At 42.5% G+C, this 13,661-nt stretch overlaps 1 protein-coding gene across 1 annotated transcript in view; it reads left to right on the forward strand.

Moving 5' to 3' along the window:
* CEP170B (centrosomal protein 170B) overlaps positions 1 to 13,661 on the forward strand; it is a 126,979-nt gene that overhangs the window by 49,471 nt on the left and 63,847 nt on the right. Inside the window, exons 3-4 of the mRNA XM_044664651.1 lie at positions 3,711 to 3,800; positions 7,108 to 7,186. Of these exons, the coding sequence (XP_044520586.1) occupies positions 3,711 to 3,800; positions 7,108 to 7,186 (169 nt within the window). The remainder of the gene's footprint in view (positions 1 to 3,710; positions 3,801 to 7,107; positions 7,187 to 13,661) is intronic.

Here is a 13,661-nt window from a genome sequence, read left to right on the forward strand (position 1 = left end):
TATATATATATATATATATTTTTTTTTTTTATCCTGGGACTCCATTCTAGGAGCATAGGGCCACAACCAGTAGGCAATGGGTCACTCAGGGTCACCCAGCTGGGAAGTGTCTGAGCCCGGATTTGAACCTAGGACCTTTCGTCTCTAGGCCTGGCTCTCAATCCACTGAGCTAGCCCAGCTGCCCCTACTTTAGGTTGTAGTTTCTTTAGCAGATGTAGTTTTTACAGGGTGGGGTTGCTAGCCCCACGCCCAACCCTCCTCCTTTTTCATCCGGGCTAGGGAACGTCCTTAGCCCAGGAGTGGTAAGGGTGGGCGATATATAGGTGCATATATGCCTATATGTAAATGTGTATTTGTACATATGTAATTTGATTCTAACAATAAACTAGGGAGGTATAGTTTTACTATCCCCATTTTATAGATGAGAAAACTGAGGCTAGCAGTGACTTGTCTAGGATCACATAGCTAGTGTGTATCTGAAGCAGTATTCAAACACAGGCCATCCTGACCTGAAGTCCAACACTTTCTACTAAAGTCACCTCACTTCCACTTTCTCAGTAAAGTAAGAGGTGAGGCTTTTTGCTAAGAAGGAAGGGGGAACTTAGGAAGCTGGAGAAGAAATTTGGAACCATCACCACTGTGAGGAGCATGATACATAATCAAGGAAGAATGAAAAGACTGCCAAGAAGCAGTGAAGACCTAGTTGAAATTAGACTGCATATGTATTGATCTCCAGTGGATCCAGTCAGTAAAGTTGTGTGGCTTTCTCCAACAGTATTCCAGAGCTGTGGACTAGGCTCAGAGGGGGAGGTACCCCAATGCTGACACTCAGCAAAGCCTGAATAGTGATGATAGGACAAGAGGAAAAGACTGAAAGTAAAGGCGACTGTATGATGGGATTGGTCAATTATAAGGTCTGGATTGCAAAGGAAAGAAAGTGAGGATGGAATGTACAGGAAGGAGTGAATGAGCAAAGGTGGCAACAAAGACTCCAGAGACTTGTAAAATATTGGTAGAGGGAGATGGACAGATAGGAGACAGTCATCAAAGAAAGGAAGTTCTGAATCACAGAGATAGAATAGTTTTAGATGGTGGTGAGATGAAAGTGTGTGTGTGTCTGAGTCATAGTGAAGGTGTAGGATGTGGGAATTAAGGAGTATGAACCAAGTGTATTATGGGAGTCTTCAAGATAGGGCAGAGAGGAAGCTGGGTGCCAGGTTCTGAATGCTAGGAAAGGCACCCTGGTGTGGTGGGCAGAGCATTGAGAAGTCAGAAGTCCAGCTCATAATCCAGGCCCTGGCACATAGTAGGCATTTAATAAATGTTTATGATTGATTAATTCCAATTCTGTTTTGGGTACTTACTAGCTGTATGTCAGATCATTTAACCTCAGAGCTTCACTTTCTTCATCTATAAAATGGGAATAATAGCATCTACCTTACAGGATTGTTGTAAAGATAATTTAGAATATATGTAAAGTTCTGTTGAGGCTTCAAGTAGCTATAAATGTGAGCTGTTATTACTGAGGGGAGCAGCTAGGTGGCACAATGGATAGGGGACTGGGCATGGAGTCAGGAAGATTCATCTTCCTCAGTTCAAATCTGGCCTCAGACACTTATTCCCTAGGTGATGCTGGGCAAGTCACGTAACTCTCTTTGCCTCAGTTTCCTCATCTGCCAAATACAACTGGAGAAGGAAATGGCAAACCATTCTTGTATCTTTGCCAAGAAACTCCAAAAGGGATCACGAAGAGTCAAACATGACTAAAAATGACTGAGCACATATTATTGAGATATGAGGAAGAATGGCTTGGCGGCCTATAAGTAACTGCAGCTAGTATCTGGAGAAGATACAGGACTAAACTTCAAAGGGGAAGAGGAACTTGAGGGATGGATAGATGGTCTGCAAATGGCAGTGGGGAGCAAGGCATATTTGATCGTAGCCCACTATGTCGGGAGGTCTGAGAGAACATGCTGGAGAGGGTGGTTAGGGATATGGTGCAGAAATTAGACACACTCCCTTGAGAAAACAGGTCTCCAGAATGCAGAGTGATAGTTTTGCCGTCTTCTCCTCTGGTCAGGGAACATGTGTAGTATTGGGTCCAATTTTGAGCCTACCTTTAATGAAGGAAGGATTTTGGTTACCCTGGGACACATCCAAGGAGATGGCCAGGACATCAAGAAGATGTCAAGATGGCCTCAATAAGAGGCTAAGGTCTGCAAAGATAGGGTGAAGGAATACTTCCTGAAGATTGGGTATCATCCAATAGGATGATACCCAAATGGAAGGGCCTAGAATTAGGGAAGTATGGTGGAACAACCAGGATGACTATGTCCTGATTAGGTCTTAATCAATGATACATGTAAAACCCAGTGGAATTGTGTGCTGGCAAAGTGGGCTTAGGAGGGCTTGGGGGAGAGGGAAAGAACATGAAACAGGTAACTATGGGAAAATATTCAAAATAAAATAAAAATATAATAAAAAAAAAGATGACTATGTCTTGGCTGGCTGGCGAGTATAGAGGGTGCTATTACGGTTGATGATGGAGCTGGCCCTGAATTTCCTTCCCTTAGCTCAATCCTGGAGCCCTCAGTTTAAAGTCCCTCTGCCCAATCTGTCTGAGGGAATATCTTAGGCTGAGTCTGATTTAGGGTAAGGGAACAAGGCTAGGAAACAGGTGGGTTTGGGCATGGGCAAATTGGAAGCAACAAGCAGCTTCTGGAGATCATAGAAACTTTCTTGGCAGGAAGGGTTTTTTATCTTTTATGGGACTTTATAGGGCAAACCCCACCCACTCTCACCTCCAGGCTTAGGTCTATTGTTTGAGATTAGCCAGGCAGAGGGACACAACACGTTTGATTTTGGAGCAAATACTGGTGTGATCCTAATTTATACAACCACACAGATGTCTTCGGTGGAGTGGACAGAAGGCCAGTTTAGCAATCAGAATGGCTTGAGTTCAACTCCAATCTATGATATATACTATGTGATTTTGAATTCAAGGTCCCAGGCAAATTTCCCAGACTCTGTATTTCAAGGCAGTTGATGATCTGAATCGGAAACAGTAGGTAGCATTTATATAGCTCTTTAAGTCTGCAAAGAGCTTTCCAATTATTCTCTCATTTGATCCTTGTATCAATCCTATGAAGTAGGTGCTATCATTATTCTCATTTTACAGATGAGGAAACTGAGGCTGAGAGAAGTTAAGGGATTTGACCAGGGTCATACAGTTAATAAGTGTCTAAGGCCAGCATCTTCCTGAATCCAAGACCAACACTATCCGCTGAGCTGCATTACCTTGTGCAGTTGGAGGTTTTTCTCAGGAAGTTCACTTTGCCAGTGAAATTATTGGAGTGACTGGGGTGGGGAAGGGAGAGCAGCAGTGGAAAGAGCTCTAGTCTGAAGGTTGAAGACATGGGTTCTAATCTCCTACCAGATTGCTATGTGGCTTGAATAAATCTCTTATCCCATCTGAACCTCAGTTTTATCCTCTAGAAATTGGGGAAATTTCTGCCATGTTGACTTTTTAAGTTTGCTTCCATCCCATTTAAAGATTATGGAGAAGGGCTGTTGCAGAATTTTTGGTGTAATGTTCTAGAAAGAGCAATTTTCAGAGTAGAAAGGCAGGACTATTCAGTCCTTGCAGGGAGGTTGGAGAATAAATGGGTCTGACTGACTGACTGACTGTCTCTCTCTCACTCTCTCTTAGTCTCGAAGCGTGGACAAGCAGCATGCAGTCATCAACTATAACCAGGACAAGGATGAGCACTGGGTGAAAGATCTTGGCAGCTTAAATGGGGTGAGTTAACCTTTGGGTCTCCAGTTTCCTTGAGGACTGAAGTCAGTGCTGTGGCCCTTGTTGCTGTTGCTGCTAAGGGGGGAAGGGGTATTTTTTCTAAATAGTTCCTTTTTCAGGTGACTAATTCTGTGAGGAAAAATGGAGCATTTCTTGGGGGGCAAATCCCTAAGCAAGTATAACCATAAGTCATTAGAAAAGAGGGTTGGGGAGTAGGATCATTTTGGAAAGAAAGCTGTGGAGGGTGCAGTGAGGTGGCTCAGTGGATTGAGTCTGGCCTGGAGATGGGAGGACTTGGGTTCAGATGTGAATTCAGACACTTTCTAGCTGTGTGACCTTGGGCAAGTCACTTAACTCCTATTGTCTAGCCCTTTCTGCTCTTCTACCTTAGAACTGATACTTAACTATTAATTCTTAGACATATGGTAGGGCTTAGGGGAAAAAAGATAAGATAAAGAAAAGGTGAATAACTTGAATGATGGCGTCCTTAATAGGCTTAAAGATGACACTAAGTTGGGAAGGTTAACTAAGCAACATATTGGATGATAGAATTAGCATTTAGAAGGATTAGCCCACAGGATAAACATCTGAGCTGGATCTTATAAGATGAACTTCAATAGGGAAAAACGTGAATGTACAAAAACCATTTCATAAATATAAATGGACAGAAGCTGTTTCTAACTTGAGCAGCTAGGTGGTACATGGATGAAGTGCCAAGCCTGAAGTCAGGAAGACCTGAATTCAAATCTGACCTTAGATATTTACTAGCTGTATGACCCTGGGCAAGTCATTTAATCAGTCTCCTCATCTGTAAAATGAGCTAGAGAAGGAAATGGCAAATCACCTCAGTATCTTTGTCAAGAAAACCCTAAAAGGGCTCACGAAGAGCCAGACATGGCCAAAATGACTGAAGAATGAAAACATCTATAATTTTTGCTACTGGGGAGGCTGAGACTAGTGGATCCTTTGAGCTCCAGGGTTCTGAGCTTCTGTAGGCTATGCTGAAACAATGTCTAAGCTGGGTTAGGCAGCAATATGGTGAGTCTCCAGTGGTAGCAGGTTGGAGGGGTGGCAGGGGAAAGTGCTCTAGGCTACCCAAGGAGGAAAAAACTGTTTGGGTAGGAAACAGAGAATGTCAAAGCTCCCATATTGATCACTAACAGAATCTAGCTCATGAGTGGCCATGGTACTCACTTCTAGCCTGGGTGAGATATATATTTACAAATGTGAGTTATCCTTATTTTTTTCTCCCAAAAGAGGACAATCCATCCGTCTGGGGCCAGTTGGTGTAGGGACAAACAGGAACAAATCTCAGTCACCCCAGAAAGCATCACTGTGTCCCTACTAAGCTCCTATTTCTATAATAATTTATAGTCTTCTAAGTGTTCTTCCTCATAATAGGCCCTTGTCCTCATTTTCACCTATGGGAAACTTGAGGCCCAGAAAATGGAAGTGACTTTACAAAAATAGTAATTGGCTTATATTTATAATGATGGCCCCATGTTAATAAAGAAAAAGTAAAATACTTCTTGGTGTTATTTCCTTTTTTTTTTTAAATTTAAATTTTTAAAAAATATTTTTCCATTTTTGTATGATTCATTTTCTCTCCCTCCCCTCTTCCCTTCCTCCTCCCAGAGCCAACAAGCAGATCCACTAGGTTGTATAAATGTTATCACTTGATATTTATTTCCATATTATTCATTTTTGCTATAGAGCGATCTTTTGAAACCAAAACCCCAAATCATTTACTCATATATACAAGTGATAAGTCATATGTTTTTCTTCTGCATTTCTCCTCCCACAGTTCTTTCTCTGGATGTGGATAGCATTCTTTCTCATAAGTCCCTCAGGATTGTCCTGAGTAATTGCATTACTACTGGTAGTTAAGACATTGGATAGTTCCACAGTGTTTCACTTTCTGTGTAAAATGCTCTCCTGGTTTTGCTCATTTCACTCTGTGTCAGTTCGTGGAAGTTCTTCCAGGTCTCATGGAATTCCTCCAGTTCATCATTCCATCACCATCATATACCACAATTTGTTCAGCCATTCCCCAATTGAGGGACAACTGTGGCTATGAATATTTTTGTACAACTTTTTTTTTAATTATCTCTTTGGGATTCAAACTTAGTAGTGGTATTGCTGAATCGAAGAGTATGCATTCTTTTAAAGTCCTTTGGACATTATTCCAAGTTGCCTTCCAGAATGGTTGGATCAATTCTCAGCATCATTTCCTTAAGGTTAGCAGGGATATTTATGATATATTAAAAAAAAACTCTTTCCTTCTATCTTAGAATAAACACTAAGTATTGCTTCTAAGACAGAAGAATGGTAAGAGCTAGGCTATTAGGGTTAAGTGACTTGTCCTGGGTCACACAGGTAGGAAGTGTTTGAGGCCAGATTTCAACCTGCCTCCAGGCCTGCCTCTTGATCTATTGAGAGCCACCTATGTGATGTATTTTTGAAAAATTTTCTGAGTATTTAAAAATAATTTTTCAAATCTTGTTGTTCAGAAAGACGAGCCTTCAGATACCTGAGAAATTTTTACTGTGGCTCATGTCCCAAAGTTTCTGGAGAGCCTGGAGTTTTACAGTGTAAAGTTTTGGGGATAGTTTCTGTCCTTTTTACAGAATTTATAGAGGAATTCTGGGGCTAATTCTAGAGCCAATCTAATTCTGGGGCCCATCTGCTGTGGTAAGTAGAAAGGAGATTGCTGGGTTTAAATCTTGATGGAGACATTTAAAACCTGTGCCACCTTGGACAAGTTACTTCCTCTCTTTGAGCTCTTGTGAAGAAAGCAACTCGTAAACCTTAATTTACTAGGAAAGTGAGTCATTATTCAGATGATTTATCATGTCTTCCATGTGCCTGGACTCTGTCTTAATTTTTTTTCCTAAAATTACACTTTAAAAAATCCTTATCTTCTGTCTTAGAATTAATACTAAGTGTCAGTACCAAGGCAGAAGAGTGGCAAAGGCTAGCAACTGGAGTTAAGTGACTTGCCCAGGGTCACACAGCTTTGAGGTATCTGAAGCCATATTTGAACCCAGGAAATCTCCTATCTCTGGGCCTAGCTCCAACCACTGGGCCACTTAGCTATTCTTGCCAACCAACTCTAACATGTATTTATTCCAGGAGATTAGGAATGATGAAGGGGGAGGGAGAGAGAGAATAAGTTCAGCAGGGTTCTGGGAGGCATTACCTGCCTACAATTGGACATCTCTCTAACCAGTATAATCTTTGTTTGGGTAATAGAGAGTTGATAGCAAGGCCTCTGCCCCAGTCTAATTCTGTTTCTTTTTTCTCCACACAGACATTTGTGAATGATGTGCGTATCCCTGACCAGAAATATGTCACTCTGAAGCTCAACGATGTCATCCGCTTTGGCTATGATATCCTTTTTTGTGGTCTTGGGTTTTCTGGGACCTCCCTGCCTTTTCCTTCCTACCCCTTCTGGTTTTTCCTTTCTCTCACTTTTCTGAGAACCAGACTCTTTCTGGTCTTACAAAGGCAGACCCAACATGCCACACTGAGAAGTCCGTCTGGTGGCATTTACTATGTGGCAGCTGGATGGTCCATAGCTCATTCAGAGTTAAAGGGAAGTGATAATGAGACCAAGGTCATGTGTTCTCTCTCTGTGCAAGCCTTTCAGCCTCCCAGAGGGAGAACACCTATTTCTGGGCTCCTGACCTCTGAACAGATATCTTTTGCTGGCCATTGATCCTAAGGGGGAGCAGGTGAGGAAGGGTCTTCCTAACTTAGGGTCTATAACTCTGAGTCTAGAAGCTATCTTTGTCAAGTGGTGGACTAGGAAGGTCACCATTAAGTTATTTTTCTCTTTTTTAGTCCTTTTGCAAGTGTGATATTTTGGCTGCATTAGGATGACAGCAATATTTTTTTCCCCAGTCTCTGTCTTGATGCCCTTTATTTATGAAAATAGTTGTTGAATACATTTAGCAAATGTTTGTTGATTCTTGCTCAACTTTTTGCTTGGCAGTTACTATGTAAGTAGAGACAGAGGAAGGGGGGAACACAGTCTCTGACTGTTATAGGGAGCCTATAACGTAGATGAGATTAGGAGGAGACTTGGACTTTGCTCTCAGAGAGCTCATAGTCTTGGGGGAAGGAGTGGGTAACAGAGGAACAGACCAGAGCCTGGAATAGGGGGAATGGAGAGTTGTAGATGTGAAACAGAGAAGCACAGCTCATGTGATGGATGACTTTCAGGAGCCAAAAAGAACCTACAGGAATAAAATAATGGGTGAAGTCTAATAAAGTGAAATGTTTCCTTCAGAAGGATTTGTGGCCCTCATTGATGTAGTCTCCCCAGTTCACAGCCAATCCATTCATTCTCATCCTGTATGAATTTTGTCAGGTGTTGAATGAATGAATAAATGAACGAGGAAGGATGAATGACAAAGCACGTAGGTGGATACAACAAAGAAAAGTAAGCCAGACTGGAAGCAAGGATAGTTGGAGTGAGAAGGATTTGGGGAACTGGGGATGGGGGGATGGAAAGGTTTCTGATGCTCTCAGACTTACTTTATTAGTGGTTGGCAGCTGGTGATGATTGGTGTGGGGATGGTGATCCCTTTCTTCACAAACATTGCTCCATTCTATGATAACTGTGTCTCTGACAGCAGGTTCAGCAATCTAGGGGTTCACTGCAATTCTAGGGTCATTTGGACTTGAGATCCTTGGCTGAGGGTCACCAGAGTTCCAGGGGAGGGAAAAATTGAGATGCTAGTGGTGATGTGACCTGCCTGGGACATACCATCTCCTGACATGGTGCTTTGCTGCCATAAGTAGGCTGGCTGGTCAATCCTAAAGGTGGGGATTGTTTGGTGGTTGGTGTTGATAGTGGCCATTGAGATGTCAGGGCCCTTCTCCACAGGAGTTACTCCCCTCTATTTATTCTGCAGGAAAGCTACTGACATGCCTGGAGGATTTCCTTTAGGTCTGTTTGCACTGTATACTTACCTGTGTAGTTACCTGGTCTGTTCATTGGTTCTCTCTTGTTCTCATGACCTGAACAATGCATCTCCTATGATCTATGCCACTGGAGAGACTATCTCAATGGGGACCACAGATCTACTGAAGAAAACATTTCACTTTATTAGATTTGGCCCATTATTTTATCCTTTTAGCTTCTTCTTGCCAAGTGAATGCCATGTAATACCTTAGCTATTCTCTGATTCATATCTCAACTCCACCACTTCCCCATTCCAAAACTAGGAACTCCCTGAAAACAAGGAATATGTTCCTTGGTGCCTCAGCTATATCCCTTCCACTATTTATAGGTAGGTCACCATTGGAAATAGGTAGAATCCTACCTGAATATACCATGACCCTCTGGGGCACTCACAGCTTTGATTGTTCAGAGCCTGACGTTTTTGAGGATTTGTTGTCCTGTATCATTCCTAGAAAAAAAACCCAACAACAAACATTTGAGTTTAAAAATTGGAGATTTGTGTTCCACAAATCACCTTGGGATTACTATTCAAGTACTGCTCAATTTTCCAAATGCTATCTGGGGTCACGGAACAGAGATATTTTTGTGGTGGTATTTATCAAGAAGTTTTGTTTGATCAGAGATTCAAAAGGGGAAGGAACCTTTGAGACCATCTATCTATACATATGAGGAAACTGAAACCCAGGGAGGTTGTCACTTGCCCAAGGTTATATAGGTAGTAAGTGTCAGAAGTGAGATTTGAACCCAAGTTTTCTGACCTTCAGAACTTGTGCTTTTCCCCTGATGTCTTCTGATCTTACATATGTATGAGAAATCTTGTTGAAGGAGAATCTTTAATGTTTTTTAGTAGGCAGCAACTAACAAACATGATGGGATCTTGTATTTTTGGTACCTTTTAATCAGTAAACACATGATCTCCAATACAAAAATTTCACAACTTGTCTCACTTAAATCCAATTTATAGGTTTCATTACATCATCCAGTAATGTCACTGGTCCTCTTTGAAAATAAAGGATGAACAAATAACGACAACTTGCTCTGTCCCAGCTGTTCTTCTAGACTTTGTCCTCAAATGCCATTTCCTAAGATAGCATATCAGGGACTGAAATTTCAGGGTCCAAATGTGGTGTTTCCTCTCATTCATGATGAAAATAGATAATAATTAGAAACACTGGTCAGCTGGTTCCTTTTCTGTCTTTCTGTTCTGCTGATTTCAGCTAAGCATGCTTGTGGGATGATGTGGCTTAGTTGGATTTCAAACCAAGCTTCTTACTTCCCTTTTGTTTTATGAGGTGATAATGGTCATGATCTTCCTCTGTCCTCTTGTGGTATTTTACAAATGAGTTTATGAGGGGAAGTAAGGTGGCTCAGTGGATAGAATGCCAGGCCTTGAAAGGATGTAGGTTCAAATCTGGCCTCGGACACTTTCTAGCATGTGTGACCTTGGGCAAGTCACTTGCTGTTCTTCTGCCTTGGAAATGATTCTTAGTATAGATTCTAAGACAGAAGGTTAGTTTTTGTTTTAATGAGTTTATGTTTTAAGTTGGTGGTGCCCTTGAACCCAGGACTTCCCATCTCTGAGCCTGGATCTCAGTTCACTGAGCTACCCAGCTGCCCCTACATCTGTCTTCTGTTTTCTGAGCAAGAAGATAAAATAGTGTCTGAGCTCTGTAGATCTGGATATTGCTTTATATTATTTAAAACTTTTGCAGAAAATGGTGATGATTAAAAGTGATACCTTTGCCTTTTTTCCTTTATTTTTCATTTTATCTTATTTTTTTTAGCATCGGTGGCTTGTTTTGACTAGATCAAGTTCAAATTCTTGCATTTGTAGTCAATGTCTCCTTGCCTTTATCTTTTTTTCTAATTTGATGTTGACTTTAACCTTTAGTTTAACTAGTCAGTGGTCTGACATGACTCCTATATAGGATCATAGATTGGAATGATTCTTATGAACCAAGCATAGCATAAGATCACAGACTTGGAATTGGAAGGGACCTTTGAGGTCATTTTGCAGATGAGAATACTGAGGCTCAGAAAGGTTAAGTGCCTTGTCTGGGGTTACACAACTAGTAAGTATCTGAGGCAAGATTTGAACCTATGTCTTATTGACTTCAAACCTAGCAATCTATATCTATTACTTCTCAGTAACCAGTTGTTTCCTACCTTCTCTAAGATATAATCAGGGCAGCTAGGTGGCACCATAGTACATGGAGCTCCAGGCTGGAGTCAGAAAGCCTCTTCTTCCCAAGTTCAAATCTGACCTCAGACTCCTAGCGGCTGTGTGACCCTGGGCAAGTCACTTAACCCTTTTTGCCTTAGTTTTATCATCTGTAAAATTAGCTGGAGAGGGAAATGATAAACCATTCCAGTATTTTTGCCAAGAGCCCGACCACTACCACCACCAAAATGTGGTCACAAAGAGTGGGGCACAACTGAAATGATCAAACATCAACAAAAGTTCAGTACTGAGTACTACTTTTTAGGAAGGGCTTTATGTAGTTTTAATGTGCCTAAAGGACTGTAAACTAGATGTTGAGGAGACTAGAGAGTATGCAATTTTGATATCAGTTGAAGGAACTGGGGATCTTTAGTGTCTTCTAGTATTGAAAGGGTGTGATGTAGGATGAGGAATCAGCTTTATTCTGTTTGGCCCCAGGAGGAAAAACTGGGAGTAACGAAAAGGTAGAAACTATGGAAAGGACTTTTTGAGTTTGATATATAGGAAAATTTTGTCATAATTCTAATTCTCCAGAAGTAGAATGGGCTGCCACAGGAAGTAAGACCCTCTCCTACCTCAGTTTTCAAGTGGAGGTTAAGTCACCACTTGTTGAAGATTTTTTTAAACCCCTTATCTTCTGTCTTAGTATCATTTCTATGTCAGAAGAGCAGTGAAGGCTAGGCAATCAGACTTGCTCAGGGTCACACAGTTAGGAAGTGTCTAAGGCCTTAATTGGCACTCTTTCCTCAATTCTTCTTCTCAGAATCCTTTGTTTTTTTCAGAGCTCACCTTAAATGCTTCTTCCTACATGAAGCCTTTTCTGATTTGCCAGTCTGCTAATACCAATTGCCCTTCCAAGGAACCCACCTTTGTATTTATTTTGTTTATGTTTGTCTACATGTTGTTGCTCCTTGTAAGTTTTTTGTCTTTGTATCCCTTTTGCCTGGGATGCCTGGAACACAGTAGGAGCATAATAATGTTTTCTTGTTCAGAAAAGGCTTAAACTAATGGGCTCATGAGATCCCTCTCAAATCTAAGAGGTTGTGATTCTGTGGGAAGGGAGGAGGAAGAGACCCAGATGCCGCCATCACATATTCTGGAGGAAAGAAGACTCTCATGATTAAGACATAGGCTGGGAACCATTAAGTGCTAGCTGCATAAATCTGGCTCTGGAGTCTGTAGAAAGTGAGAAGAGAAGGGAGAAATATCAGTGTGGGGTGGGAGGGCTGGAGAGATGTGTGATTGCCAGGGAACCATCCTCAGGGAGCCAATAACTGGAACATCTCACTAGTATCCAGTTTTAAACTTATCACAGAGTCCCTTCCCATCACCCCTTCCATTCCTGTCTCAGTCTCATGGTTCTGGTCAGAGAATAGGAAGGCAGAGACTGCAGAGACAGGGCTTTTCAGTATTTCTGTTTCTTGTACATGGCAGGTGATGAAACCTCATAGGATCGTAGATTTGGGATTGGAAGGGACCTTTGAATCCAACTATCATGGTATAGGAAATTGTGCCCAGGGAAGCAAATGATTATCCAAACTCTTGGCTGATGTAATATCCTGTAACAATAATTAATTCAGGGGGCAGTTTGATAGTTCAGTTGATTGAGAGCCAGGTCCAGAGATGGGAGGTCCTGGGTTCAAATCTGGTCTCAGATACTTCCCAGCTGTGTGACCCTGGGCAAATCACTTAAATCTGTTTTCCTAGCCCTTGCCCTCCTGTCCTAGAGTTTTACTAAGAAAGTAAGGGTTAAAAAAACAATACACTAGACTTCCGTTTAAGATGTAAGGAGCAGCTGCTCGATCTCTCCTGACCGAAGCATACAGGACTCCTCAAGGGGAAATAAAAACGAGTCCAGAAGAACGAAGGAACCCCACAACAGGGCGCAGCATTGAAGGTACGCAGAATCGGGGCATTTCCACGCTATAAACGAGTGAAACAGCTCTCACTAAAACGCGAGAGGAAGAAGCCCCTCCCCCACCCCCCACACCCCACACCTTGCACAACACCAACGCACAAGAGTGAAAACAGGACTGGGGCAACCAGATAATCACTGGCAGCCCCGGGGCTTGTACCTGTGTGCTGCAAGAGAGGGACCCCAAGTGGCTGGGGGCGGCACGGACTTTCCCCAAGCATCCACATGGGTGAAGGCACCTCCTCAGTGGGACAAAGGCCTCTAAAACTCGGCCTTTCCCAAGTGCTGAAGGCATCGCCTCAGGTGCGAATAAAGATCTCCAGCCCACGGACTTTCACTACCTTCTGCAGGGGTTAAGGCAGGCCCTAAGAGCATCTGCAGGCAAAGGCAGTGCTCTAGGCTTGAATAACGATCTCCAGCCCAGGCTTGGACCTCCAGTGAGGAACCAGTGCAGACCGGAGTGAGGCAGTGGAAGCAGCCCCAAAGACTGCTGAAGGAACCTCGGGCAGAGGGGCAGACGGGGAACTACCAGGAGGCCTGACCCCGAGGACAAGGAGACCGGAGCCCCCCCGGAGCTTGCAAGGCCAGGCAGACCCTGAGTGCAAAGACAAAGCTGAAAAGGGGCGGGGCTAACAATGGCCAGCAATAAGGAAGTCCAGAAGAAAAAGACTATCAAGAGAAACTCTGGAACACTGGACAACTTCTACACAGAGAAAATCCAGACAACAGAGGAGGGAAAACAAAAATCCAAACCTCCCC

Source organism: Gracilinanus agilis, chromosome 2, assembly GCF_016433145.1.
Source record: "Gracilinanus agilis isolate LMUSP501 chromosome 2, AgileGrace, whole genome shotgun sequence".
Lineage (NCBI taxonomy): Eukaryota > Metazoa > Chordata > Mammalia > Didelphimorphia > Didelphidae > Gracilinanus > Gracilinanus agilis.